The following is a 27,620-nucleotide window of genomic DNA, read 5'->3' as shown; positions in this document are numbered from 1 at the left end:
CTGGGTGTAGAGTTAGACACTTTGGGAAACAGAAACAGAACAGAAATTCCCAATTCACACCACCACTCCACTGTCCTCCAATGGCCAAGACTTGTGCTGACATGCCTCCCCTCCCCCCCCCCCGCATAGCTCTTCACTGGGAAGCATATCCCTGGATAGTGTTTACTCGTCTCAATCCAGAGCACTACGTGCAATTTCTGTCTGCTGCCTCCTTCCTCTGCTTTCAGCATGAGTCACTTCTGACACATTTTCCTGGTCCCAAGAGAAAAAAGGTGACAGGGGAGGGACCTCCAGCAGATTGCTCTGTTTCTGTGTGCTGTGTGAAGGGGTGGCTGGGTGTCCCTTCCCTCCAATCAGCTCTCAGAGCTCTCCTCACTGAACTCTGCAGAGCGTAACTGCAGCTCCCGCCCCTTTTTCTTCTAAACTCTCAGACAAGCTTATAAAGTCATCACTTTGAATGGATGTAAAGAAGATAAGACTGCGAGTAAACAATCACAACCTATGTAGGATAATTTGTTTCATCTCTGTGTATCACCTGAGGCCAGTCACTTCACTGGGTATATGGAAGGCATTGTGTGCTCTCATAAAGTTAGATCTCTGCGATAAAAATTGTGACAATTCTTTTTATTAGAACAGAAAAAAATAAATATGAAAGAGAGATCCTATTGATCCATTTCTATATTACATTTCTCATATTTTATTGCTTGAATAACGGGGCAGCACAGTGATTTAGTGGTTAGCGCTCTCACCTAGTAGCAAATCGCAACCACGCCACTACCCGCTTGGAGTTTGCATGTTCTCCCTGTGCCTGTGGGGGTTTCCTCTGAGTACCCCAGTTTCATCCCACGCTCCAAAGACATGCTGGGAGGTTCATTGGCTCCTGTCTAAATTGGCCCCAGTATTTGTATGAATGTGAGTAAGGGACCTTAGATTGTAAGCCCCTTGAGGGTTAGGGAGTGATGTGAATGTGTAAATTGATGGCCCAATATAAGTATCAATAATAAATAAATAACACCCCATTAAAATATTTCCCAACATATTATCTAGATCACTTATCGTGTCACAGACACTCGTATGAGAGATGGAAAAATGTATCCAACTTTATTCCGTATGACGCCAGATGATCGGGTCCGTTTTCCAGCTGTTATTAAATTGTTGCAGCATTTTGGATGGAACTGGGTTGGTATCATAACATCAGCAGATGGCAGCGGTGAAGAGGAGTCCCAAGAACTGAGTAAGATGATGAGAGAACATGGGATCTGCACAGATTATATCATTCAACTCAATCAAAATACAGTTAATGATCGTTACACATCGATATTTATAAATAATTCAACAGCTAAGGTTGTCATAATGTGCGGAACTACCGAAAACCACTTTTATAACTTTGTTTTTCGTTTATACTGGGCTGCAGAAAATATGACATTCATTTTCCCACCATCATGGGTTAAGTTAACTGATTTAGATTTATTGAAGTATACATCACTTAACTATAGCTTCATATTTGTGTGGCCACGAGAAAAAAAACTCAACATGGATGTTTATACCGATGGTGTCAACTTCTTCAGCTGTCTAAGTGACCCCATACTGGAAGATATTTGGGTTTTTTGGTATTACTGCCTTTCCCCAAATGCAGACAAAAATTTATATTTTGGGTTTTCCAATAATATTCCTGTACAACCCTGTTCAGGTGTAAGAGATGTTTCATCCTTATTGTCTTCCTACACAACTCAACCCTCCTTTATATACAAGGCTGTATATGTTCTGGCCCACGCTCTACATGGAATGTACATGAAGAAAACTAAATCTGAACAAAATGGATTCCAGCACAGAGTAAGTTGGATAATAAGTGTTATATTACTATGACATATCAAAGAAAAAAAAAAAAAAAGAGCAGTATAACCTCCCAATATCTGACTTCTTATAATTTATTAGACAAATAGAGAATTGTAAACAGCACCTGAAAGCGGTTGTAATGGCAGAAGGTGCATTCTATGCATTAAGATAAAAAACCTTCTCTGTGCAGCAGCCCCCCCCCCCCAATATATACCTGAACCCCATCTCTATCTCCAGTGATGTACACGAGTGCATGACTCTCCCTCCTGATTGGCTGAGACACAGCAGCGGCGTCATTGGCTCCCGCTTCTGTCAATCAAAGTCAGTTAGCCAATGAGGAGAGAGTGGGGGCGGGGCCGAACTGGGACTCCATGTCTAAACGGAGCTGCAGCTCAGCTCGGGTGTCCCAATAGCAAGCTGGTTGCTGTGGGGGCACTCGACAAGAGGGAGGGGCCAGGAGCACAGAAGAGGGACCCGAAAAAAGGAGGATGCGGGCTGCTCTGTGCAAAACCAACTGTAATGTTATATGACAAAGCACCACCATCCAAGCCACTAATATGACACCACATGCATAGATTGATCACCAGATGCCAGGAATTGTAGTGCACAGATGTCATACAAAACAGTCAGAAACACATGAAACTAGGGAGTCGCCACATGTACTGCTGACTGATATTACATCTGCCATACTCTCTGTTTTTTGGAGGATCCATTTGGATGCCAGATGACTCAGAACCTGTCACGGAGCTTACCTTTTTTGGAGTCTGTAATGCAGAGATGTACGCTCACCCTTGCAGATATCCACAGTCCAAGGTGACCAGGTAAGAAAGCCACCTGGCCTGTGAATCTGTGCACGGGGGCTTGGCAGGAAAGGTGCTCCAATAAGCAGGACCGGCAGGAATACAATGGGAAGGGAAGTCCAGGAATAACAGTAGTCACTGAATGACATGAGTCCGGATAGGATCAGGAGATGGGATGAAGATAAGGTCGCAGTAACAACAAGGAGCGGAGGTAAGGATGGAAGCCGGAGTCAGTCTGGAACACACGCTCAGGAAACAGGAACAAAGTCTGTCAAACAGGCACTATCTGGAACAAAGATCAGCAATGAACTGACACTGCTCTAAGCGAGAGGCAGTGTTTTATAGCTTGCTTAATTGAGCAATCTATGCATGTGGTGTCATATTAGTGGCTTGGATGGTTGTACTTTGTCATATAACATTACTGGAATGGATGGACTTATGGACTTTGAATGGATGGATTTGGTAATTGCGTTGTATATGCCATGTTGACATTCAAATAGTACAGATTCATAAATGTTTTACATGCTGTGACGGAACACTTTGGTTGGGGGGCTGCTGTAGAGAGGAGGGATCACTTACCTCCTCCTCTTTGTATTCCTGCGGGGTAGGTGGGGGATCTGGACCGGCCGTCCAGCATCCCTGTAGGTCTGGTGCAGAGACCGCGGTCCCATCTGCACCATTGGGGTCAGGTCTGTTGTCTCCCTGTCCCTGGAAAGTACACTGCTGTAGCTGGGGACCTGGGCCGGCTGCCCAGCCTCCCTGTAGGGCCGGTAGAGAGACCTCGGTCCCATCTCCACCAGCCATCGGTGGGTCTTCACAGTACCCCCAGTCTGTACTGTCTCTCCAACCAAGGAGAGACTGTTGTGGGCAGAGGCCAGTAGCGTTCTGCCCAGCTTCCAGCTTTTCCACTGTGAAGTAAATTGAAACATCGGTGACCTTGCACACATCCTTCAGGGCCACCGATTGTTGTATACAGGGGTCCACAGCGCCATGCTCTGAAGTGAGCTGTTCTGCAAGAGTCTCACCGGGTTGTTCCTCCTCAATAGAAAAGTCTATTGAATCCCCAGTCTCTGGTGGTGTCTGGGGATCGAGATTCACCATCTCCTTTCTGTGGAATCCAGAAGAAGTTACTGGTGCTGGGCAGAGGCTAGCAGAGCTCTGCCCTGTTGTCAGCACTTTAGCTTTGGGAACAGCAATCTCCGGAGTTTCCACTGCCGACTCATAGGCATGCTGCTGAACGTGTTCTAGCAGTTTCCTGTATGCCCTTTCCAGATGCTGTTCTTTCCTTAGCAAGTGTTCTAGATCAGGTTCAAGCTCTGAGACCCCTGTGAGACGGAGCATAGCCTCTCTGTATTCTCGCAGGTCCTCAAGGGTAGGTTCCCCTTCATCCCCAAACACAAAGACATCTGTAAGGCTCTCCCACAGCAATCCAGGGCCACCAAAGTCATATCCCTCCGGAGAGCATTCTGATGTCTCTCCTAAATACTTCTGCTCTGCGTGCCATTGCAGAGCCCGATATTGATTGTCCAGCTCTATCTCCTGCTGGACCAGCCTGTCCAACTCGGATACCCATTGCTCCTGGGGCCGCTCTCCCAGGAATGCTATCCGCAACTTCTGTTGATCACTGGCCTGTTCCCCTGGGGTTGGAAAGCACTTTCCCTGGTATATACCAGCAAGCTGGAGGGCTCCAAGCCAGAGCCCCACCCGAATCTGCTGCCTGAGCTCCAGGTATTGATCTGCAGATATTGTCCTGGGGTATACAGAAAGGGAAATCCGCAGCACCCCCTCAAACTCTGATGCCAGGTCCATATCTCCGTTGTAGCCACCAAAGTCTGCTATCCCGATCTTGGATCCCGGTGGAGGTTTGGATGTCCCAGACTGCGGGAAGCATCCCACCGCTGCCACCAAATGTGACGGAACAGGACACCCCGACTGGGTATCTCCGCCAAGAAGACTGCTTCCTTAGAAATCTGGAACACGGGATCCGTGAATCTGGCTATAGTTACCCCAAGAACTAGACAGTACAAGTTTTGGGGTCAAACCAGAATGAACTGATTTATTAAAACCAACTCACAGACTTTTATACATTGGAGAAGTATGTCATTGGCCAGTCAAATATTTACACAAAATATCACACAATAGCTACGATAACGAGGTAGGGCTGACCATGATATCATTAACATACCAATTAACTGAGCACTTAAATCAGCCTAGGCAGAATGCACAGAATGCTAGCAGGCAAACAATATATGACACAATTAAACACCTGAACATTCAGGAATCTCATTCCAGGCCAGACACACCGGCATCGAGATCCCAAAGAACAATAGACAGCATTAAAGTGTGACACATCCCCATAGCAGACAATGGGCTGCTGTGTGAAAGACAGATGGCTTGAGTTGATGAGACTACCAAAAAGAATTGCTCCACACAGACAGTGGCCAGGAGTCTAGCTTCCTAATTCTGTGACACATGCCTTATATTAATTTGATTTGATTTTCTATATATTTATTTATGATATGTATCTGTGTATGATTATGTTTATATACATTCCTGATTGTGTCTGTTCTACAAAAATAAAATTGCAAAAGATGGAAGTGTTTATTCAGGTTGTGTCTCTTTAAAGATTGCATGCATATTGATTATGTGCTGTATGTAAGGATCATTCTCCCTATTGCCCCTGTCCCTAGGACTAAGCCTGTAAGGGTGAAACATGTCATAGAGGGATGGGAACAACAGTGTGTCTTTAATTGGCCAGTTAAGTTTTTACAAGAATGTGATGTCACCATTGGCAGTCATATGTGTTCTCCGAGCCAAGTACAATCTGGTATTTGGGAACCCAGCTGCCATTATCACAGAAATCTAGAAATATGTGACACCATCATAGCTCTTCCCATCACCCTCTGCACTACAGTGATGACAAAGTTGTGGTTGTCAAAAAAATGGCCACAGATGTCATTTCATGGAAGACCACATCAGTGTTTTCACTACAGAGCAGAACTTTACCTCTCCAGGCATCTCACCCAAACTCTAGACTCTTCACCTTCCTACAGGTAGTACAAATACCATCGGAATTCCCTTCTGCTTCCTCAGCTCTGATAGTAAAATTAGCTTTGAATTTAGCCCATTTCTGCCTACCTTCTATTATATCCTACAAACTCCTCTACTGCACATACATACTTACCATAAATAAACTTCACTCCTGTACATACTGCCCACTGTCCTACCCTCCACACTCCTCTCCTGTACATACTGCCCTCTGTCATACCCTCCACACTCCTCTCCTGTACATACTGCCCACTGTCATACCCTCCACACCCCTCTCCTCTACATACTTCCCTCTGTCCTACCCTCCACACTCCTCTCCTGTACATACTGCCCTCTGTCCTACCCTCCACACTCCTCTCCTGTACATACTGCCCTCTGTCATACCCTCCACACTCATCTCCTGTACATACTGCCCTCTGTCATACCCTCCACACTCATCTCCTGTACATACTGCCCTCTGTCATACCTCCATACTCCTCTCCTGTACATACTGCCCTCTGTCAAACCCTCCACACTCCTCTCCTGTACATACTGCCCTCTGTCATACCTCCATACTCCTCTCCTGTACATACTGCCCTCTGTCATACCCTCCACATTTCTCTCCTGTACATACTGCCCTCTGTCAAACCCTCCACACTCCTCCCCTGTACATACTGTCCTCTTTCATATCCTCCACACTCCTCTCCTGTACATACTGCCCACTGTCATACCCTCCACACTCCTCTCCTGTAAATACTACCCTCTGTCATACCCTCCACACTCCTCTCCTGTACATACTGCCATCTGTCATACCCTCCACACTCCTCTCCTGTACATACTGCCCTCTGTAATACCCTCCACACTCCTCTCCTGTACATACTGCCCTCTGTCATATCATCCACACCCCTCTCCTGTACATACTGTCCTCTGTCATACCCTCCACACTCCTCTCCTGTACATACTGCCCTCTTTCATATCCTCCACACTCCTCTCCTGTACATACTGCCCTCTGTCATACCCTCCACACTCCTCTCCTGTACATACTGCCCTCTGTCATACCCCCCCACACTCATCTCCTGTACATACTGACCACTGTCATACCCTCCACACTCAGCTCCTGTACATACTGACCACTGTCATCCCCCCACACTCATCTCCTGTACATACTGACCACTGTCATACCCCCCACACTCATCTCCTGTACATACTGACCACTGTCATACCCTCCACACTCCTCTCCTGTACATACTGCCCTCTGTCCTACACTCCACACTCCTCTCCTGTACATACTGCCCTCTGTCATACCCTCCACACTCCTCTCCTGTACATATTGCCCTAAGTCATATCCTCCATACTCCTCTCCTGTACATACTGCCCTCTGTCATACCCTGCACACTTCTCTCTTGTACATACTGCCCTAAGTCATATCCTCCATACTCCTCTCCTGTACATACTGCCCTCTGTCATACCCTGCACACTTCTCTCCTGTACATACTGCCCTCTGTCAAACCCTCCACACTCCTCTCCTGTACATACTGCCTGCTGTCATATCCTCCACACTCCTCTCCTGTACATACTGCCCTCTGTCATACCCTCCACACTCCTCTCCTGTACATACCGCCCACTGTCATACCCTCCACACTTCTATCCTGTACATACTGCCCTCTTTGATACTCTTAACACGTAACACTCACAGGTGTGTTAAATTTGGTGTTATCGCTCTCACTCTCTCATACTGGTCACTGGAAGTTCAACATAGCACCTCATGGAAAAGAACTCTCTGAGGATCTGAAAAAAGAATTGTTGCTCTACAAAAAGATGGCCTAGGCTATAAGAAGATCGCCAAGACCCTGAAACTGAGCTGCAGCACGGTGGCCAAGACCATACAGTGATTTAACAGGACAGGTTCCACTCAGAACAGGACTCGCCATGGTCGACCAAAGAAGTTGAGTGCACATACTCAGCGTCATATCCAGAGGTTGTCTTTGGGAAATAGACATATGAGGGGCGGGGGGGGGATGGTGGGTCAGCCTGTCACTGCTTAGACCATACGCCGCACCCTGCATCAAATTGGTCTCCATGGCTGTTGTCCCAGAAGGAAGCCTCTTCTAAAGGTAATGCACAAGATAGCCTGCAAACAGTTTGCTGAAGACAAGAAGAGTGAGGACATGGATTACTGGAACCATGTCCTGTGGTCTGATGAGACCAACGGAAACGTATTTGGCTCAGATGGTGTCCAGCATGTGTGGCGGCAACCAGGTGAGGAGTACAAAGACAAGTGTGTCTTGCCTACAGTCAAGCATGGTGGTGGGAGTGTCATGGTCTGGGGCTGCATGAGTGCTGGCAGCACTGGGGAGCTACAGTTCATTGAGTTAACTATGAATGCCAACATGTACTGTGACATACTGAAGCAGAGCATGATCCCTTCCCTTTGGAGACTGGGCCGCAGGTCAGTATTCCAACATGATAACGAGCCCAAACACCTCCAAGACGACCACTGCCTTGCTAAAGAAGCTGAGGGTAAAGGTGATGAACTGGCCAAGCATGTCTCCAGACCTAAACCCTATTGAGCATCTGTGGGGCACCCTGAAACCGAAAGTGGAGAAGCTCAAGGTCTCTAACATCCACCAGCTCTTTGATGTCATCATGGAGGAGTGGAAGAGGACTCCAGTGGCAACCTGTGAAGCTCTGGTGAATTCCATGCCCAAGATGGTTAAGGCAATGCTGGAAAATAATGGTGGCCACACAAAATATTGACACTTTGGGTCGAGTTTGGACATTTCCACTTAGGGGTGTACTCACTTTTGTTGCCAGCAGTTTAAACATTAATGGCTGTGTGTTGAGTTATTTTGAGGGGACAGCAAATTGACACTGTTATACAAGCTGTATACTCACTACTTTACATTGTAGCAAAGTGTCCTGAAAAGATAGAATAAAATATTTACAAAAAATGTGAGGGGTGTACTCACTTTTGTGAGATACTATATGTGAATAGCGATGAGCTGAACACCCCCTGTTCGGTTCACACCAGAACATCTCCATACAAACAATCACAAGTCCTCATTTTAAATGCTTAAATGTAAGTGACTATTAATCACCTGCTGGCCAGGGGAGATTCAAACCCATAGCCTCTAACTTGCAAGCCTGTTATTTTACCAGCTACATCACCAATCCAGCTGATTAACCTAAGACTCTCTCTGCCTAACTAACTTCTATCTGAATTTGACAGCTCTTTTATAGGGCTCTGATGTCACCAGCGCCCCATAATCCACTGCCCAGGTGCAGTGAATAAATTACTATGTTTTAATTAAAATCCTTAATTAATATTGATCTCCCACTGGCCAGGGTATTCAAACCTCCAATCTCTCATTTGCTAGCCTGTTATTCTACTAGCTACGCCACGAGCCAGCTGATTAACCTAATACTCTCTCTGCCTAACTAACTTCTATATGAGTTTGACAGCTCTTTTATAGGGCTCTGATGTCAACAGCGCCCATAATCCACTGCTCAGATGCAGTGAATAAATTACTGACGTCAGCCTTAACCTTCTAGAGGTGTTCTTGTGGTAAAAAAAATTAAATTTTATTTCCCTTTCAAACAGTTGCAGAAAGAATGGTCTTTGGGTGTTGTTGGTGCCCTCACCCTGTAACCTTCTAGAGGTAGATTTGATGACAGCAAGATTTGGCTCTGCTGTAAAAAAAATTTAATTTTGGCTTTGGGTGTCGGTGGTGGCTTCACATCATTACCCTATACATGTAATCTTAATGAAATCAAGTATTGGCCTTGCTGTTAAATCATTAAAATTTGACGCCCATGCCAAACAGTTGCAGAAAAAAATTATCTTTGGGTGTTGTTGGTGCCTTCACCCCGTCACCTTCTAGAGGTAGTCTTGATGAAAGCAAGAGTTGGCCTTGCTGTAAAAATGTTAATTTGACACCCCTGTCACACAGTTGCAAAAAAAATGGTCCTTGGGTTTTATTGGTGCCCTCACCCAATAATCTTCTAGAGGTAGTCTAGAGGAAAGCAAGAATTGGCCTTGTGTTAAAAAAATTGAAATGTTATGCCTCTTTCCAACAGTTGCAGAAAAAATGGTCTTTGGGTGCTGTTGGTGCCCTCACCCTGTCACCTTCTAGAGGTAGATTTGATGAAAGCAAGAATTGGCTCTGCTGTAAAAAAAATTTAATTTGACGCCCCTGTCAAACAGGTGTGTAGAAAAATTGGTCTTTGAGTGTTGTTGGTGCCCCCCCTATAGCCTTCTAGAGGATGAAACCAAGAATTGGCCTTGCTGTAAAAAATGTAGTTTTAACACCCCTTTGACACAGTTGTGAAAAAAAATTGTCTTTGGGTTTTGTTGGTGCCTTCATCCTGTAACTTTTTAGAGGTAGTCTTGATGAAAGCAAGAATTGGCCTTGCTGTAAAAATTTAAATTTGACACCCCTGTCTCACAGTTGCAAAAAAATTGGTCTTCGGGTTTTGTTGGTGCCCTCACCCCATAACCTTCTAGAGGTAGTCTTGAGGAAAGCAAGAATTGGCCTTGTGGTTAAAAAGTTGAATTTTTATGCCCCTTTATAACAGTTGCAGAGAAAATTGACTTTGGGTGTTGTTGGTTCCCTCGCCCTGTAACCTTCTAGAGTTAGTGTTCATAAAAGCAAGAAGTGGCCCTGCTGTAAAAAATTGAAATTGTTTGCCCCTGTCACACAGTTGCGAAAAATTGGTATTTGGGTGTTGTTGCCCTCGCCCTGTAACCTTCTAGAGGTAGTCTTGATGAAAGCAAGAACTGGCCTTGCTGAAAAATGTCTATGTGCTTACATATGTAGGAAAAACTGCAAAACCACCCAAAGCCCAATTCCAAGATATCCGACCCAGCACTTCCGGTCTCCACATATGTCTGACGCATCCTGCCGGGTTGAATTTTTCAAAGGATTTGAACTGCGGACTGTGAATGTGATGGTTCAACCTAAATATTTTCTGTATGCAAAGTTATTCTCACACAACCCAATTGGGAAACTTTTCTTCCTTAGTAGAATGGGAGAAAGAATTACACCTCACACTCTCAGAAAAACTATACTCATGGGCTTTTGCTTATGGTAAACTATGCATGGATAGTACAGCTGGTGCTGCCAATCCACCACTGGCACTGGCACTGGCTAAACTAGCTCACATCTGGTGGGAATGTCACTTGCTTAAACCTTTTTGGGATAAGATTGCCCATATACAGTACATACTCAGGTCACCACATTTACCATCTCCTTTACTCCCAAGCTAGCCCTCCTCTTAATATTCCCTTATTTTTTTTTTCTGATAACAAAAATCACTGCTCCGCTTCTCCCATACCCTTAGTTTGTTTTTCTTTTTTTACCTCATCCCCCTTCTGCTACTTGTCATTATAGAATAAAAATATATCAGGTTCTCTCTTATTCAAATGACAGATTCATTTTGAGCATCTGCTCCCCTTCTCCCCCAACTTTATCCTCCTATCTCACCCACTTCCTAGTGTTATCCTTAGACATGAAGATTGAGACAGTTAATGTGGTGATGGGTAAGACTATCTTTGATGAAATGAGTATTTGGACGGCAAATACAATGACTAAAGAGACTGGTTGGGAGTGGGGACTAAAGAGTCTAAATACAATGACTAAAGAGTGGGGTGGAAGTGATCACAGTTGGGAGAACTGCTGTTGATTTTGAAGGCCCCTTGAACCTCCTTTAGGGAAAGGGAGCCTTGACTGCTGGAAGCATGGCATCACTGTGGGTGTGAACCTAAAAGAGAAGAAGTTAAGTAGCTCCCTTGGGATTGGCTACAAAGAGGTGACTGGGTGGAGCCTGAACCCTTGGAAAAGGCTACGCTGGGGCACATCCAACTGCTCTGAGGAGATTCAGCTATTACAAGAGTTGTCTACCCCGCCCATTGTGATGTTTTGTTGCAGCTTTATTGGCGGTTTTGACCTTGCAATTGATGTAGCTTTATGGGCTATGCCCTCAAGTTAAATTCTGGGGTCAGTCTAACGTCTGTCTGGCACTGATGGTAAGGACAGGCCTCTTAGACTATGTAAGTTTATGTTTTATGGGTGCTCGCGGTAGAACTGTGACTGGCATTGTTGGGTGCTCACAGTATAACCGTGACTGGCACTGTTTGGTACATTTGGAAAGTTGTTACTTTTGCAAAGTTCAATAAAGCTGTGGCCTTGCCCTATTTCCAACTTTATCAGCGTCTGTGTCTTTCTGGGGGGCAAGGTATGGGTTTATTAGCTGCTCATAAATGAGCCTATGCTTCTCAGCAGTCATGAGAGAGACTTCCTCTTTACAACACACTGTATAATGGGCAGGTAAGAGTTAAAGATGCTGGGGCAAATGAGAGGCTTAGCACTGACAATGAAAATGTGAATGTGAAGTTTATTGTTGCCTTGAATGCAGACACAATTCTGAGGTAAGTGTGGAAGGGGTGACCACGGAGGAAACTCTGTTACTGTATCTCCCCTAGCATGTCTGATGTGAAGTCCCTGGACATCTCTGATGGGGTTGGTGAGTCAAAGACTTCCTAGGGCCGACCTGGTGGGTGAGAGTAATCTGAAGGTATCTCTGTATTTAAAGCAGAACTTCACCCAAAAGGGTAAGTTCCACTCCCCCCCCCCTTCTAATATATTTTACACTTTTTTGGTAGAGAGCAAGTACTGGACCTGGTTTTGATTAGGTGCTTTGAATGGAAGTTCTCCTCCCCCCTCCCTCCCCAAAGTCTTCTAGGACACATCACAGGTCAGAGAAGACTACGGGACCATTCACAAAGTACAGTGGGCAGCTGGTTGTGAAGCCACAAACATTCGCAGCCAGCTGCCCAGAGTTAATATGCTGGTGCTGGGGTCCAAAGACTGGTAAAGAAACCGGCACGGGTGAGGACATTGCTGGATCCTGGCACTGGTGATTGTCTGTTTATTATAAATCAACAGCTACAGTTTTTGTGGCTGCTGACTTTTAATTATTCTATAAATAAAAAAGCAGATGCGCTAAACTCATGAGTGTCAACCACTCAGGTTGGGGTGAACCAATCAAGTGATATCAAAATAAATTAGTCACAAAACTAATAAAACACCTCTCACAGTGAATAATGGATGATGAAGCTAATACACATTCTAAAGAACGAAAAGTGAATACACAATGTAAAATTTTGAAAAACGTACACTAATATAAAGTGGCAAAAAAACTCTAAAGTGTAATACCCCGTTCACACTGGGGCGATCCGACTTGCCGGGGCGACCTCACAGGTCGCGACGCGCAGCTCGCACTGTGACCTCGGAGCGGCCGGCACGGACTTCATAACATTGAAGTCAATGCAGGTCGCTCCTGGTCGCCCCAAAGAAGCTCCGGACCCTTTTTCTAAGTCGGAGCGACTTGTGTCACTCCTATTAGAACGGGTCCACAGCTTCTCTATGGCAGGCGACCTACGGCGACCTATCAGACGACCAGGTCGCCTGACAGCCCCCCCCAGTGTGAACGGGGTCTAAATAAGATAAGGTGCATAAAGTCCAGAACAATGTCCGTGATATCATGTGATATATACGGTGACTTCCAGGTGTCTAATTCACAGCAACTTAGGTGCAGGTGATCCCACCACCATGTCTGGACTGGCCCCTTACCAGAGGGTAGAAATCTTAAGGGCGTTTAGGATCCAGATAAAGGAAAATGCCCAAGTGAGGATATGTGCTGGAAAAACACCACTCAAAGGGAGGATGAGCCTCTTACCGGATGATAAATGGCATAGGGCTGATCACAAACTCTCCTGATGCTAAATATAGTCCTTCCTGGGCCGCCTAGGTCTGGATGGATCCACTCTGGTGCCAATAAATGTGTCCTCAGGATTTCTCATAAAAATAAAGACCGGACAATAGTGCAGTACCTTCCAACCATTTAATAAAAAAATACAGGGTGCACTTACATATAGCGTCTTTTAATATCACCTCGGGACTGGACCAAAGAGGGGATGACCACGGCCGCCTGCAGCGCGGTCCGCGGTGATGAGTGATGATGATGCGGCGCTCCTCCCTGACGCGTTTCCTCCTAAAGCGGACGTCAACGGAGACAGTGACTGAAGATCCTCATTTAGGATGACCCACAGACGCACAGCTGTGAGAGTATACAAGGAATAATTGCAGAGCCACAGGCTCATTATGTGAGATATATGACAATGCAATCTCCTATAGGGAATGATGTCTTTGATGTGCCGTTACCAGATATTTTTGTCTCTCTTGGATTGATGGGATTCTTCTGATTCATTCATTCCTATTCACATTTATAGAAAGACCGCCTAGTAGCTGGAATATAACTCCATCATATTTTGTATTTTTGTTTTTAGGCAAACTATAATTGCAGAACTCTTATATCTGTATATAGTAATGTGTGTTCTTCTGTCTTCTATGAAAAGCTTCACAAATATGTGAGAAATGTTCATTACACCGACCCAGATGATGGCGAGATCTACTTTAATGAGAGAAAAGAAGTTCCAACCGATCTTATTTTACAAAGCTGGACTATTTTTAATAATGGACGTTCTTCATTTAGAACAATTTCCACTATACAAGGGCCAGATTATGTGCCTGGACCATTTCCCAATATGAGTCATCCATTATTCTGGAGAAGAGGCAAAGTAAGAAATCACTTTATTTTCTTTTTTTATTGTTTGATGAGGAGGTTCGAAATTCAGATTTATAGAGATTTTCTAGTCGTGGTTTAAGATGTGCTAGCCAATGTGCCTCTCCATGAATGGGGTCATTTTTGGAGCCATTGAAGGTTTCTGATTGTAAAAACTGGTGTACATAAAGTTTTTTTATTTATTTTCTGTGTGTGTATGCATGTGTTATGGAAGAAAGTTGTCCAAGGACATACCGGGAACTGTAAATCTCTGACACAGATTTCATGGACATAGGTTTGCACAGCTTATTGCATCAGGGTGTGTACCCTAAAGATCAAACTCATATGTGTGTGCATGTGTATATATACTGACAGTGTCAGAGCAATGGACGGTGTCAGTAGGGTAGAGATTGGTGTCAGTAAAGCAGGAGACTGCACCAGTAGTTTTTATTTTTACTATTTTATTTTTTATTATTTTTTACATTTTTTTGGGCCCCTGTTAGGGGGTTTTGGTAAAATGTAAGGGGTCTAAACGGAGGGAACCTGCACCATAGGGGATGATTAGGGTGTGCATGCCTATAAACATGGAATATAATTATTACAGGAAATAGCAGTGGTGAAATCAGCAGAATATTAATAAAACATCCAATGGTGGAATTGAGAAGTTCAGGATGTCCTTATAACATGTCCTCAGCACTCCATGAAAGACTGATGACAAAAAAGTACTGATTTGATAGACAGTATGTACACTTTTTTCTAGCATGAAATTTCAGGGATCAGAGATTAAGCAGATTTTGTAGAGGAGAGGAGAAGGTGGGCACTATGGAGAGGAGAAGGTGGGATATACACGAGGAGAGGACACGGGGCACTATGGAGAGCAGAGGGTGGGATATACACGAGGAGAGGACACGGGGCACTATGGAGAGGAGAAGGCGGAAAAAATACACGAGGAGAGGACACGGAGCACTATGGAGAGGAGAAGGTGGGATATACAAGAGGAAATAAAATGTGTCGTTTTCAGAGACTAGGCAGATATATCCTCCAAATTTGTAGCACAGCTTTTAGTCATATTTGATATTTCAGGGATATAGGGAACATACCCTTGTCCTCATCAACATGGGGAAAAGGTGCTTTACCAGAGGGTCCCCTTGGGAATATTTTCTCCCCATGTTGAGGGCATGTGGCCTGATATGTTTCCAGAGGGGAGCACACACTCATCGTTCTCTTTTTCTGGCCAACCAGGCTGCATGCTCTGCTAAGGGACTGGTATGGATATTAGGGCAACCTTACTATAACACTCTCATCAAAATCATCTCATCCAAACATTGTGAACTCTTTTCTACCTTTAATTCCTTACTTCACCCCCCACTGCCTCCACCCACCAACTTGCTTACTGCCCAGGAGATTGCCAATAATTTCAAAAACAAAATCAACTCAATTCATGATGAGATGTCCAGCGTCCAGCTTTCTCCCCAACCAACACACCAGGTCCAACACCACACTCAATACTTCCCTCCTTCGACTCTGTTACCACCGAGGAAGTTGCCAAACTCCACCGCCCACCTCACCACCTGTTCGCTGGACCCTGTCCCCTCACAATTACTGCGGCCATCTTCCTACTCTATCCTAAACTCTCTAACCCACATCTTCAACTTCTCCCTCTCCTCCAGCACCTTTCCAGGTTAGTCCCTGGAAATTGTCCTTCTGGTCTATCTAGGTACGACAGCCTCCTTTATGTGGCTCTCTTGGGCTGCCTGTGGCATCGGTAGGGCGATCAGTGTCTGGAGTTCACAGTCTTCCCCAAATAAATTTCTATGTAACTTGGTGAGCATAAAACTTTTTTCAAATGATCTTTATATATAAAAACCTAATGTACTGTTTATAAACTGTGTATCTACTTTGTTCTAATTGTTATATTTTCTTTTTGTAATAGTCCACCTGGGATGTCAAAAGTGGTCTTTGAAAAAGCTAGATTGCGAAACGCGTCAGTCCCGTCCCTATCTGGTTGTGACTACAATGTTTACATTATATACTGTGTTAGATTTGGATTGCCTTCAGTCCAAAACTTTTTAATGGTGTTAATCTTTTATCTACTTTAATAAAATGGATGTTATAATTAACTGTATTTATAGTTTATTCTGAACCTTAACTCACCGAGTTGGTAACCCTCCTTATTATCCCACTCTTTTATTGGAATAGCGGGGGCCCTCCCACCATTGTGGCTTGGACTTCGCGTTACCCATATTTTATTTATTCATATACCGGGATTGGAGGGTTACCTAATTAAGTGGTTTATCCAACAATTATTTCTCCTTGTAACATGTGTACCTTTCCCTCCCCACTCAAACATGCACTGGTTACACTTATGCTTAAAAAAAACCCTCAATTGACCCCACCTGTTTGAATTAACTTAAGACCCATCTCCCTGCTCCTATTTGCCTCTAAGCTTCTTAAACGCTGTGTCCACAACCTTATGAGTTGCTACCTCACTGACAACAATCTTCTCAATCTCCTACAGTCCGGCTTCCGCCTACAACATTCTACTGAAACTGCCCTACTAAAACTCACCAATGACCTACTAAATGCTAAAATCAACAGCCGGTACTCCATACTCATACTTTTGGACCTTTCTGCTGCCTTTGACACAGTTGACCACCCATTCTTCCTCAATAAACTCCACTCCCTCGGCCTCCGTGACTCTGCTCTTTCCATCATCTCCTCCGCACCTCTTCCTCTTTCTGTTGGGGTGTTCCAAGGCTCCATCCTTGGGCCCCTCTTATTCTCTCTCTATACCTCTTAACTGGGCCAGTTAATAACCTCCCATGGCTTCCAATGCCATCTCTATTCTGCCAAAAACCAGATCTATCTCTTGACTCCTCAATGCACCCCCTCAATCTCCTCACGTATCACAAATTTGCTGAGCAACATATCAGTAGTGATGGACGAAAATCGGACGGGGCGGTTTGCGAACGCCATCCGCAAACTTTCTCAAATGTTCGCGAACCGCAAGTTCGCAGTGGACCCCATTCACTTTAATGCCAGGCAAACATTAAAAACCTCCAGGTCATATTTGCAGCCACAGAATACTTACTAGCTGTGCACACATAGTCCCACAACATGGACACTGACATACCAGAATTATTGCTATTGGAAAAGTTGCCATAATTTTTTTTTTTTAGCCAAAAAGTGTTTTCTTTTTTTTTTTTCCAGCCATAACTGACAGCAGCCGGTAAATACATGTCAAATACATATAGGGTCCATTCACATGTCTGTAAAATGGGTCCGCATCCATTCCACAATTTGGCGGAACATTTACAGACCCATTGCTTTTCCATTCCTGTCTGAAAAATGAGGCATTCACAGGATAAAGAAGTAAGTGTTGGCCAGTACAGGCTCTTAAAATTAGCCAACAGGCGTTCACCTGACAGCAAAGAACTTGGTATTCTGTGGCTGGAGGTACATTAGGCATTTATAGGATACAGAAGTGTCGGCCAGTACAGGCCCAAAAAATTAGCCCACAGGCGTTCACCTGACAGCAAAGAACTTGGTATTCTGTGGCTGGAGGTACATTCGGCATTCACAGGATAAATAAGTGTCGGCCATTACAGGCCCCAAAAATTAGGCATTCAACGGACATAAAAGGCACTGTATTTAGCTAAGACAAGGACCATGAATTGTTATGGGTGGTGGCGGATATTTGTTGGCTGTCATGAGGAATTTGAATGAAACATGGTCTACTGGTCAATGGCCACATGTGCTGAATTCCTCTGAGATCCATACCTCATTAATTTTTATAAATTTGAGGTAGTCTACACTGTCGTGAGCTAGGCAAGTGCGCTTATCGGTCGCAATCCCCCCTGCTGCGCTGAACGTCCTTTCGGACAGGACACTGGACGGGGGGCAAGCCAACAGTTCCATTGCAAATTGTGCAAGCTCTGGCCAGAGGTCAAGCCTGCCCACCCAGTAGTCCAGGGGTTCATCACTCCTCAGAGTGTCCACATCGGCCATTAACCCGATGTAATCGGACACCTGTCTGTCTAGGCGTTCCCTGATGCTGGATCCGGAACTCAGCTGTGGATGGGTCAGCTGAAAGAAGGATCTCATATCTGAAGTGACCAACACATCTTCAAAATGCCCTCTTCTTGCAGGCGCTGTTGGATTGCTACCCGCAACTGTCTCTCTGTGAGTGGAAATTCCTCTGTCAGCGCACGGAAAAGCAGAATGCAGCATATCCCGAAGCAAGGCCTGGAAGTGCTGCATTCTGACAGCCCTCTGTGATGGTGGTAACATTTCCACCATGTTTTGTTTGTACTGGGGGTCTAAGTACGTTGCCACCCAGTACAGGTCCTTTACCCACTCCCCCATGTTGAGGGCATGTGGCCTGGTATGGCCTGCCAGGCTACTAGGCTGTCAGGCTGCCAGTCTGCATGCTCAGATAAGGGTCTTGTATGGATTTGGGAGGGGGGGGGGCCCACATTATTTTTTAAAAAATGTTGCAGTTTCTTTCTTTTTTTATATATATTGCACACTGGCAATTGCGAGTCAATTTAAATGATTTCACTCATTTTTTTTTCTTTATAAATGTCAGTTTTTCTGCAGCAGGTTCTATACCTGCTACATATGCACCACTTTACAGGCAGCCTAAGGGGACCTGCAAACAAAGGAGTCAAAATATGGGTGACCAAAAACAGGTCTCATAAAGTGGCTCACCCCGCGCACAAAAGAACAAAGTAGATAACAACACGGAGCTATGAAGACACAAAGTCTCAAAGCAGCTACTATACAAAAAGAACTGTTAACAAAGGTGTTGTAGAGTATTTGATCCGGAAAAATAAACTATAACACTAGCAGCGCTAATAAAAGGTCCATTGAATAAACCAGTGTCCTTAATGACTCATAAAACATATGTAGTGCAGTCCATGCAGTAGGCACAATTCACCAGGGTAGGGGAGTGAAGGGTCTTGACTGTTCCTCCAAAAATGACACCACACTCTAGTGCTCCCCCCCTTTAGATGAAACACTCACCAGAAACTGGTGAATGTAGAGCCTTAAATCCACCAATCAACAGGTGTACTGATCACTGCTGGGCTGTACCAAACTCCTCCTTCCTCCAGAATTCCTCCGCTCAAAGTTCATGCAATTGAACAAAGTGGGGGCAACAATAGTGTAATTCTGCAAACTTTTATTAAAACTACACACAGTAAAGCCCCTCTCCCCTCAAGATATCTACTTACAGGAGGGTAATGGAGTGAAGGCATAAAGGATCAAAAGGATCAAAATATGCACACTGGATGACTGATTCGAAACTTTCCTGCAATCCCATAGGAATCCCGAATGGTGTCCTGTGCGAAATATTCTTCTAAGAGCTGATGTGCGCGGTCGCAGAATATTTCGCACAGGACACCATTCGGGATTCCTATGGGATTGCAGGAAAGTTTCGAATCGGTCATCCAGTGTGCATATTTTGATCCTTTATGCCTTCACTCCATTACCCTCCTGTAAGTAGATATCTTGAGGGGAGAGGGGCTTTACTGTGTGTAGTTTTAATAAAAGTTTGCAGAATTACACTATTGTTGCCCCCACTTTGTTCAATTGCATGAACTTTGAGCGGAGGAATTCTGGAGGAAGGAGGATTTTGGAGCAGCCCAGCAGTGATCAGTACACCTGTTGATTGGTGGATTTAAGGCTCTACATTCACCAGTTTCTGGTGAGTGTTTCATCTAAAGGGGGGGAGCACTAGAGTGTGGTGTCATTTTTGGAGGAACAGTCAAGACCCTTCACTCCCCTACCCTGGTGAATTGTGCCTACTGCATGGACTGCACTACATATGTTTTATGAGTCATTAAGGACACTGGTTTATTCAATGGACCTTTTATTAGCGCTGCTAGTGTTATAGTTTATTTTTCCGGATCAAATACTCTACAACACCTTTGTTAACAGCCTAAGGGGACCGCCATTTTTATTGTTTCGCTTTAAGCATCATTAAAATCACTGCTCCTATAAAAACAATGATTTTTTAAAAATGTTTTTGCATTGATAAATATCCCCCAAGGCAGAACCCAGGCCCCCATACCTTTTTTATGGCCAATAACTTCCATATAAGCCTTCAAAATGGGGTCTTTTGATTTTTCATGTTCAGGTCCCATAGATTTCAATGGAGTTCACGGTTCAGGGCCCAACTTTTTCCCTGTTCGGAAGTTCTGGTGTGAACCGAACCAGGGGGCGATCGGCCCAACTCTAGTCCTGATCCTGGAAAAGTAGGGGTTTGTGGTTGGGTGATTGATAATGATTAATGTGGGAAAGGTTATTACTGTACTTGAGAACTATAGATTGGTGGATTTTTCCCCAAATTCGGGAGCCATTGATAGGATTCCGTGGAAGTTGTTATTTCAGGTTCTACCTCATTTTGGCTTAAGAGAACGCTTTATTCATTTTATTCGATCTATGTACTCCCTATCATTTACTAAGTTGTACTTAGAAGGAGAATTTCCCTCCGTAATTCTCCTACAGCGTGGTTCATGTCAAGGGTGTCCCTGTTCCCATTGTTGTTTAACTTGCCTATCCTCTAGCCAATTTCGACACTGTACATGACGGCAGTGATTGGACACAGCCGTCATGTGATTAGGGGGGGGGGCAATCACAGAGCCCTCCTGCAGAGCAGTGTTGCGCTATGTCTGGGGGACACAGGCACACCAGGATCGCGCAGCTGCGTGGACACGCGGCCTCGCGATTTCTCTCCTTCTGAAGGACCTTCAGGAACGTCCAGTCAGAGGGAGGAAGCTCCCATTCAGCCGTATATGTGCAGTGGCCGGGTGGGAGGTAGTTAAAGAGAAGCATTGCACCAAAAAAGTAGTTTAACCTAAAATAGAGGCCCTATCAGCATGCAATAGAAACCAATAAACACCCCAAATAAATGAAAACCCCGAAATGCTGCCCCATGAATGGATCCTAAACCTGAAGAATTCACAGTGAACTCATTTGTATTTGTAGCACCTCGTGTGTATAGCTTCATGAGATATAGTGGACCTTAAAAAAAAAAAAAACATAATAATAATAATAATAATAATAATAATATTCTGTGATTTCAGATTCCGGTATCTCGGTGCTCAGATCCCTGTTTACCTGGCAGCAGAAAAAAGTTTGGATCTTCAATGCATAAATGCTGCTATGAGTGCGTCTCGTGTCCGGAAGGAGAGATCTCCAACATTTCCGGTAGAGTTTGTATTTGTTAGTAAGTTATTGTTGGACTGGGCAGAAGATATCACTGTGGGTAAATGGAATGTCAAGAAATAAGACATATGAAGGACATCTCTGCAATGTGTGCACATTTTCTTATGTTTTATCCTTTTAAAGACCCTGCAAGTACCGAACTATACCTGTTGATCCTGCCAGAAATGCACTCAGATCCTAATTTATGTCCAACTCTATTTTACATAGTAGGTGAGGTTGAATAAAGACAATAGTCCATCCAGTTCAACCTGTGTAGGTGTGTGTGGCTGTAATCATCTCACATAGCCCTGAATGTTCTGATCCTTGAGATGTACGTCTAAGAGTCTTTTAAAAGCCACCACACTTCCCGCAGAAACCACCTCTTGTGGTAGAGAATTCCACAATCTTGTAGCTCTAACAGTAAAGATCCCCCCACGTTGCCTGAGGTTAAAACGCTTCTCCTCTAATCGCATTGTATGCCCTCGAGTCCTCAAGCACTCCCTACGACTGAATAGCTTTTTTTCTATGCCGAGATCACCATTGAGATATTTATAAATTGCTATCATGTCCCCTCTCAGGTGTCTCTTCTCCAGGGAGAATAAATTAAGCGATTGCAGACGCTCTTCATAATTAAGGTCCTCCAATCCCCTAATTAATTTAGTTGCCCTTCTCTGGACCCTCTCCAGCTCCAACACATCTCTCCTGAGGACTGGCGACCAGAACTGGACAGAATACTCCAGATGCGGTCGGACCAGAGTTTTATAAAGTGGAAGGATTATAGTCTTATCTCTGGAATACATCCCTTTCTTTATGCATGCTAATATTCTGCTGGCTTTGGCAGCAGCCGCTTGACATTGCATGCTATTGCCTAGTCTATCATCAACCAAGACTCCCAGATCTTTCTCCATTTTTGATTCCCCCAAGGGTTCCCCTCCTAACATGTATTGTGTTTTTAACCTTACACTTCTCCACGTTAAACCTCATTTGCCATGTCGTTGCCCACTCCGTTATTTTGTCCAGGTCATTCTGTAGGATATCTGCTTCATGCTGTGCAGTTATTGCCCTGGCCAATTTTGTGTCATCTGCAAAAACTGATATAGAACTACTGATCCCGTCCTCAATGCTATTTATGAATAAATTGAACAAGGTTGGTCCCAGGACTGAGCCTTGGGGGACCCCACTTACCACCCCAGACCAGTCTGAGTATGCGCTGTTTACTGTTTGCTGTTTAATATTATTTTGCTACTACTATATACACATTATATTTAAAGTTGACCTGTCATAGCCCTACAAGTCTGCATGAATCAGTTCCTACAATGTACAGCAACAGAATACATGTGTTTGCCCCTAAAGTTCCACATTTATCATAAACAAGCCATCCTTGAGCTCCAGTCAGTGACTTTGCTTAGGTTAAGATGCCGTTATCGGTTTGCCTCAGGCAGGAGGAAGCATTTCCTCAGTCTCCTCCCTCCAAATGATCAAACTGCAACATTGTAACTTTGTAACTTGAGCTCTTAATTCCATCCTCTCCATAACATTCATAAAGTTAATGAAACTTTCACTTTAAAGTTGTTGTAAACCCTTCCATATACCCAGTGAAGTGACTGGCCTCAAATTTTACACAGAGATGAAACAAATCCTCCTACAGAAGTTGTACATGTTTATCTGCAGCCCTCTCTTCTCTACATCCTTTTAAAGTCCAGAATTTACACTGGACCTCACAGGTCTGGGGGTGGGGAGCTGAAGTTACACTCTCCAGAGCTTGGTGAGGAGAGATCTGAGATCTGAGAGCTGATTGGAGGTAAGAGAGACACCCCCTCCCCCTTCACCCAGCTAACAGGAACAGAACTGAGACTGTCAATCACAGGCTGTGTATTAGAGGCTCCTCTCCTGTCACCTTTTTTCTTTTTGGTGACAGGAATCTTGTCAGCAGTGACTCATGCAGAGGAAGGAGACAGCAGATAGAAATGACACTTAGTGCCAGTTCACATTGGTGCGATGCGGGAACCCTGCAAATCCACTGTTGGTTCCCGCATCACACCCGACTCGCAGGTCAGTTCACACTGCCATATGTGAACTGCTGGGGGTGTCAATACAACGTTATGACACCCCCAGATTCAGGGGAGGACTGGGGCAGGGAGGCAATTGCCCCCCATGCCACTCTGATGCCCCACAAAAAGGCTGCACTGCTTCTGCCACAGACATGCCTAAAGGATTCCTGGTGATAGGAAGTAAAAAGTCCCCACCCCTGACCTACTGAGTGTGGGTTGAAGACCAGGACAGAGTGCAGGTCTCCCGCCCAGCATAGATGGTGTAAGCTGTGTCTGAGCCAGTTCTGTGCCACACTGGAGACTCTCCTCCCCTGGTGGCCCCCGACCAAGCTGTCCCAGCTCCCCTCATCCCCCCCGGTAGCCAGGTAGGGAACCCATATTCGGCCAGTGAGTAGAGAGTACCTAGAGCAGAGCTTCAGCCTGGAATGGGGGTCCGGAGGAGACCAGGAAGAGGGAGAGTGGGAAGGGGGCCGAGTTGCTGCACCATGGGCCTCTAAACTAAACTAAACAGTAAAGTTAGCCCATTTTTTTTTGTATATTGTGAAAGATGATGTCATGCCGAGTAAATAGATACCCAACATGTTACGTTTTAAAATTGCGCACACCCGCGGAATGGCGACAAACTATGGTCAATAAAGATCTTCATAGGCGACGCTTTAAAACATTTTAACGGTTACCAGTTTAGAGTTACAGAGTAGATCTTTTTTTAAATTATTGCTCTTGCTTTGGCGATCACGGCGATACCTCACATGTGTAGTTTAAACAGCGATTTAATTTGCCGCTGTGACTTCCGTATACGTTTTCTTTCGTGCTCACAGCGACGGGGGCGGTTTAAATTATTATTATTTTTTTCCTATTTATTTTTTTAAAATTTGGAACAGTTTAAAAATAAATAAATACTTGATCACTTTTATTGCTGTCACAAGCAATGTAAACATCCCTTGTGACAGTAATAGGCAGTGACAGGTACTCTTTATGGAGGGATCGGGGGGAATGTGACAGTAATAGGCAGTGACAGGTACTCTTTATGGAGGGATCTGGGGGAATGTGACAGTAATAGCAGTGACAGGTACTCTTTATGGAGGGATCTGGGGGAATGTGACAGTAATAGGAGTGACAGGTACTCTTTATGGAGGGATCGGGGGGGAATGTGACAGTAATAGGAGTGACAGGTACTCTTTTTGGAGGGATCGGGGGGAATGTGACAGTAATAGGCAGTGACAGGTACTCTTTATGGAGGGATCGGGGGGGGGGGGAATGTGACAGTAATAGGCAGTGACAGGTACTCTTTATGGAGGGATCGGGGGGGGGGGAATGTGACAGTAATAGGCAGTGACAGGTACTCTTTATGGAGGGATCGGGGGGGGGGGGATGTGACAGTAATAGGCAGTGACAGGTACTCTTTATGGAGGGATCGGGGGGGGGGGAATGTGACAGTAATAGGCAGTGACAGGTACTCTTTATGGAGGGATCGGGGGGGGGGGAATGTGACAGTAATAGGCAGTGACAGGTACTCTTTATGGAGGGATCAGGGGTCTAAAAGATCCCAAAACATTTCCACTGCACTTCAATGTATTCAACAGTCACTTTTAGCCGTCGAGCAACCCAGACGTGACGTCATGGACGCCGCTTTCGGGTTACATCATCAGAGACCCGATTGAAGCCGAATCCGGCTTTGTTCAGGACTCCAACCAGCTGGTGGACGCGCCGGCTGGTTGCTCGGGTCTCCCGGTGGGACGGGAGATCGGGCAGAGTCACGGAAGGCGGTGGGAGGGGGGGCGTCCTGTCCCCTCCCGCTCGTTGGGGTAACGATCGAGCGGCTCCCCGAACCACATCGGCCATTACCACCTGAAAGCTGACCGCTGGCTCTAAAAAATGATACCGGGATGATGCCATAAATATCTTCTAGAATCTTTCTTGGCTCTGTAATGTTAATTTCTAACGTGTTTAACCACTTCTGCACCGGAAGGATTTGCCCCCTTAATGACCAGGCCATTTTTTGCGATTCGGCCATATTTGCGTTACTTTAACTAAAAATTGTGCGGTCATGCGACGCTGTACCCAAAAAAATGATGTTTTTTTCCCCCCACAAACAGAGCTTTCTTTTGGTGGTATTTGATCACTTGTGCGATTTTTATTTTTTGAGCTATAAACAAAAAAAGAGCAACAATTCTGAAAAAAAGAAAATCAATATTTTTCACTTTCTGCTATATAACATTCCCAATAAAAAAAAAATGTAAAAATCAAATTTTTTTCATCCATTTTAGTCCAATTTGTATTCTGCTACATATTTATGGTAAAAAAAAAAAAAACCCAATAAGTGTATACTGATTGGTTTGCGCAAAAGTTATCGAGTCTACCAACTGGGGGAAAAATGTATGTCATTTTTATTTATTTAATTTTTTTTTTTTTACTAGTAATGGCGGCGATCTGCGATGTTTTTTTTTTTTTAGCGGCGGACAGATCGGACCCCTAACTGACATTTTTGACACTTTTGGTGTGACCAGTGACATTACTACAGTAACTGTAATAATGACACTGGCAGGGAAGGGGTTAACACCAAAAGGTTAAGTGTGTCCCTAGGGGGTGCTTTCTAACTATGGTGGAGGATGAACTTGCTGCATGAACACAGAGACCCGTGTTCCTAAATAAGAGGATCCCTGTGTTCATTACTAACAGAACAGCTGCCTGCCGTGTTTACTCTTCACGGGGAGCGATCCTGGGTGCCCGCCAGCAATCACGACTAGTGTTGAGCGAACACGGACTGTATTATTCGTGTTCGTACCGAATAATTGGATTTTTGTTACCCGAACACGGACACGGACACTTTACTGTATGTTCGGGTAAAAATCCGTGTTCGGTCATTTTATTTCCGGGTTTTGCATTTTTGGCGCGCTTTTCATGGCGGGCTTTCAACAGCCGATCAACAATCGTTTAACTGGTGTGCCTTAAGCCATCCCAGCCATGCCTGCAAATGTCTCAGTAGCTGTGATTGGCCGTCTGAAGCATGTGACCAAGTCTTTATAAGTTCGAGGCAGCCGCAGCGGCGTCATTCTGCTGCTTAGATCAGGGACAGAGCACACATCAACGTGCTGGCTGCTGATTAGGGAAAGACAGGCAGGGAAAATGAATTGGTGTCCGGATAGAATTGAGGGACAGGTCGGAGTGTTTAGGCAGGGCGAGTTGTAGGCATTTTAGGGATAAAGTCTGCTGAATTATAGGGTCAGTGTCTTCTACAAACTACAATCGATATTGCTGTGTGGGGGGTGGGGTGACTCTGCACTCAATCCTGATCTACGATCTCTTCTCAATCCTGTTAGGGAGAGGCTGCTGCTGAATTTTAGGGAAACTGTGTTCTACAAACTACAATCGATATTGCTGTGTGGTGTGGGATAGGAGATAGGCAGGTGTCAGTGATCCACATCCATTTTTCTGTGTGTGAGCTGCAGTGAACACAATCTTTTTGGGCTGCAGTGAACACAATCTTTTTGGGGTGCAGTGAACAACGTCCTTTTTGGGGTGCAGTGAACAAAATCTTTTTGGGGTGCAGTGAACAAAATCCTTTTAGGGTGCAGTGAACAACATCCTTTTTGGGGTGCAGTGAACAACATCCTTTTAGGGTGCAGTGAACACAATCTTTGTGGGGTACAGTGAACACAATCTTTTTAGGGTGCAGTGAACAAAATCCTTTTAGGGTGCAGTGAACAGAATCTTTGTGGGGTGCAGTGAACCCAATCTTTGGGGGGTGCAGTGAACAAAATCATTTTGGGGTGCAGTGAACACAATCTTTGTGGGGTGCAGTGAACAAAATCCTTTTTGGGGTGCAGTGAACAAAATCCTTTTTGGGGTGCAGTGAACAACATCCTTTTAGGGTGCAGTGAACACAATCTTTGTGGGGTACAGTGAACACAATCTTTGTGGGGTGCAGTGAACAAAATCCTTTTAGGGTGCAGTGAACAGAATCTTTGTGGGGTGCAGTGAACACAATCTTTGGGGGGTGCAGTGAACAAAATCCTTTTAGGGTGCAGTGAACACAATCTTTGTGGGGTACAGTGAACACAATCTTTGTGGGGTG

At 44.8% G+C, this 27,620-nt stretch overlaps 1 protein-coding gene across 1 annotated transcript in view; it reads left to right on the top strand.

The window, feature by feature from the left end:
• The first annotated feature begins 1,744 nt into the window (after positions 1–1,744).
• LOC309559481 (vomeronasal type-2 receptor 26-like) overlaps positions 1,745–27,620 on the top strand; it is a 45,677-nt gene continuing 19,801 nt past the window's right edge. Inside the window, exons 1-2 of the mRNA XM_082262755.1 lie at positions 1,745–1,833; positions 21,374–21,497. Of these exons, the coding sequence (XP_082118881.1) occupies positions 1,786–1,833; positions 21,374–21,497 (172 nt within the window). The 5' untranslated portion in view covers positions 1,745–1,785. The remainder of the gene's footprint in view (positions 1,834–21,373; positions 21,498–27,620) is intronic.

Source organism: Pelophylax lessonae (assembly GCF_965119305.1).
Source record: "Pelophylax lessonae genome assembly, chromosome: 1".
Taxonomy (NCBI): Eukaryota; Metazoa; Chordata; class Amphibia; order Anura; family Ranidae; genus Pelophylax; species Pelophylax lessonae.
Note: the sequence above shows the minus strand (reverse complement) of the source record. Positions and strands in the feature narration are given on the sequence as shown.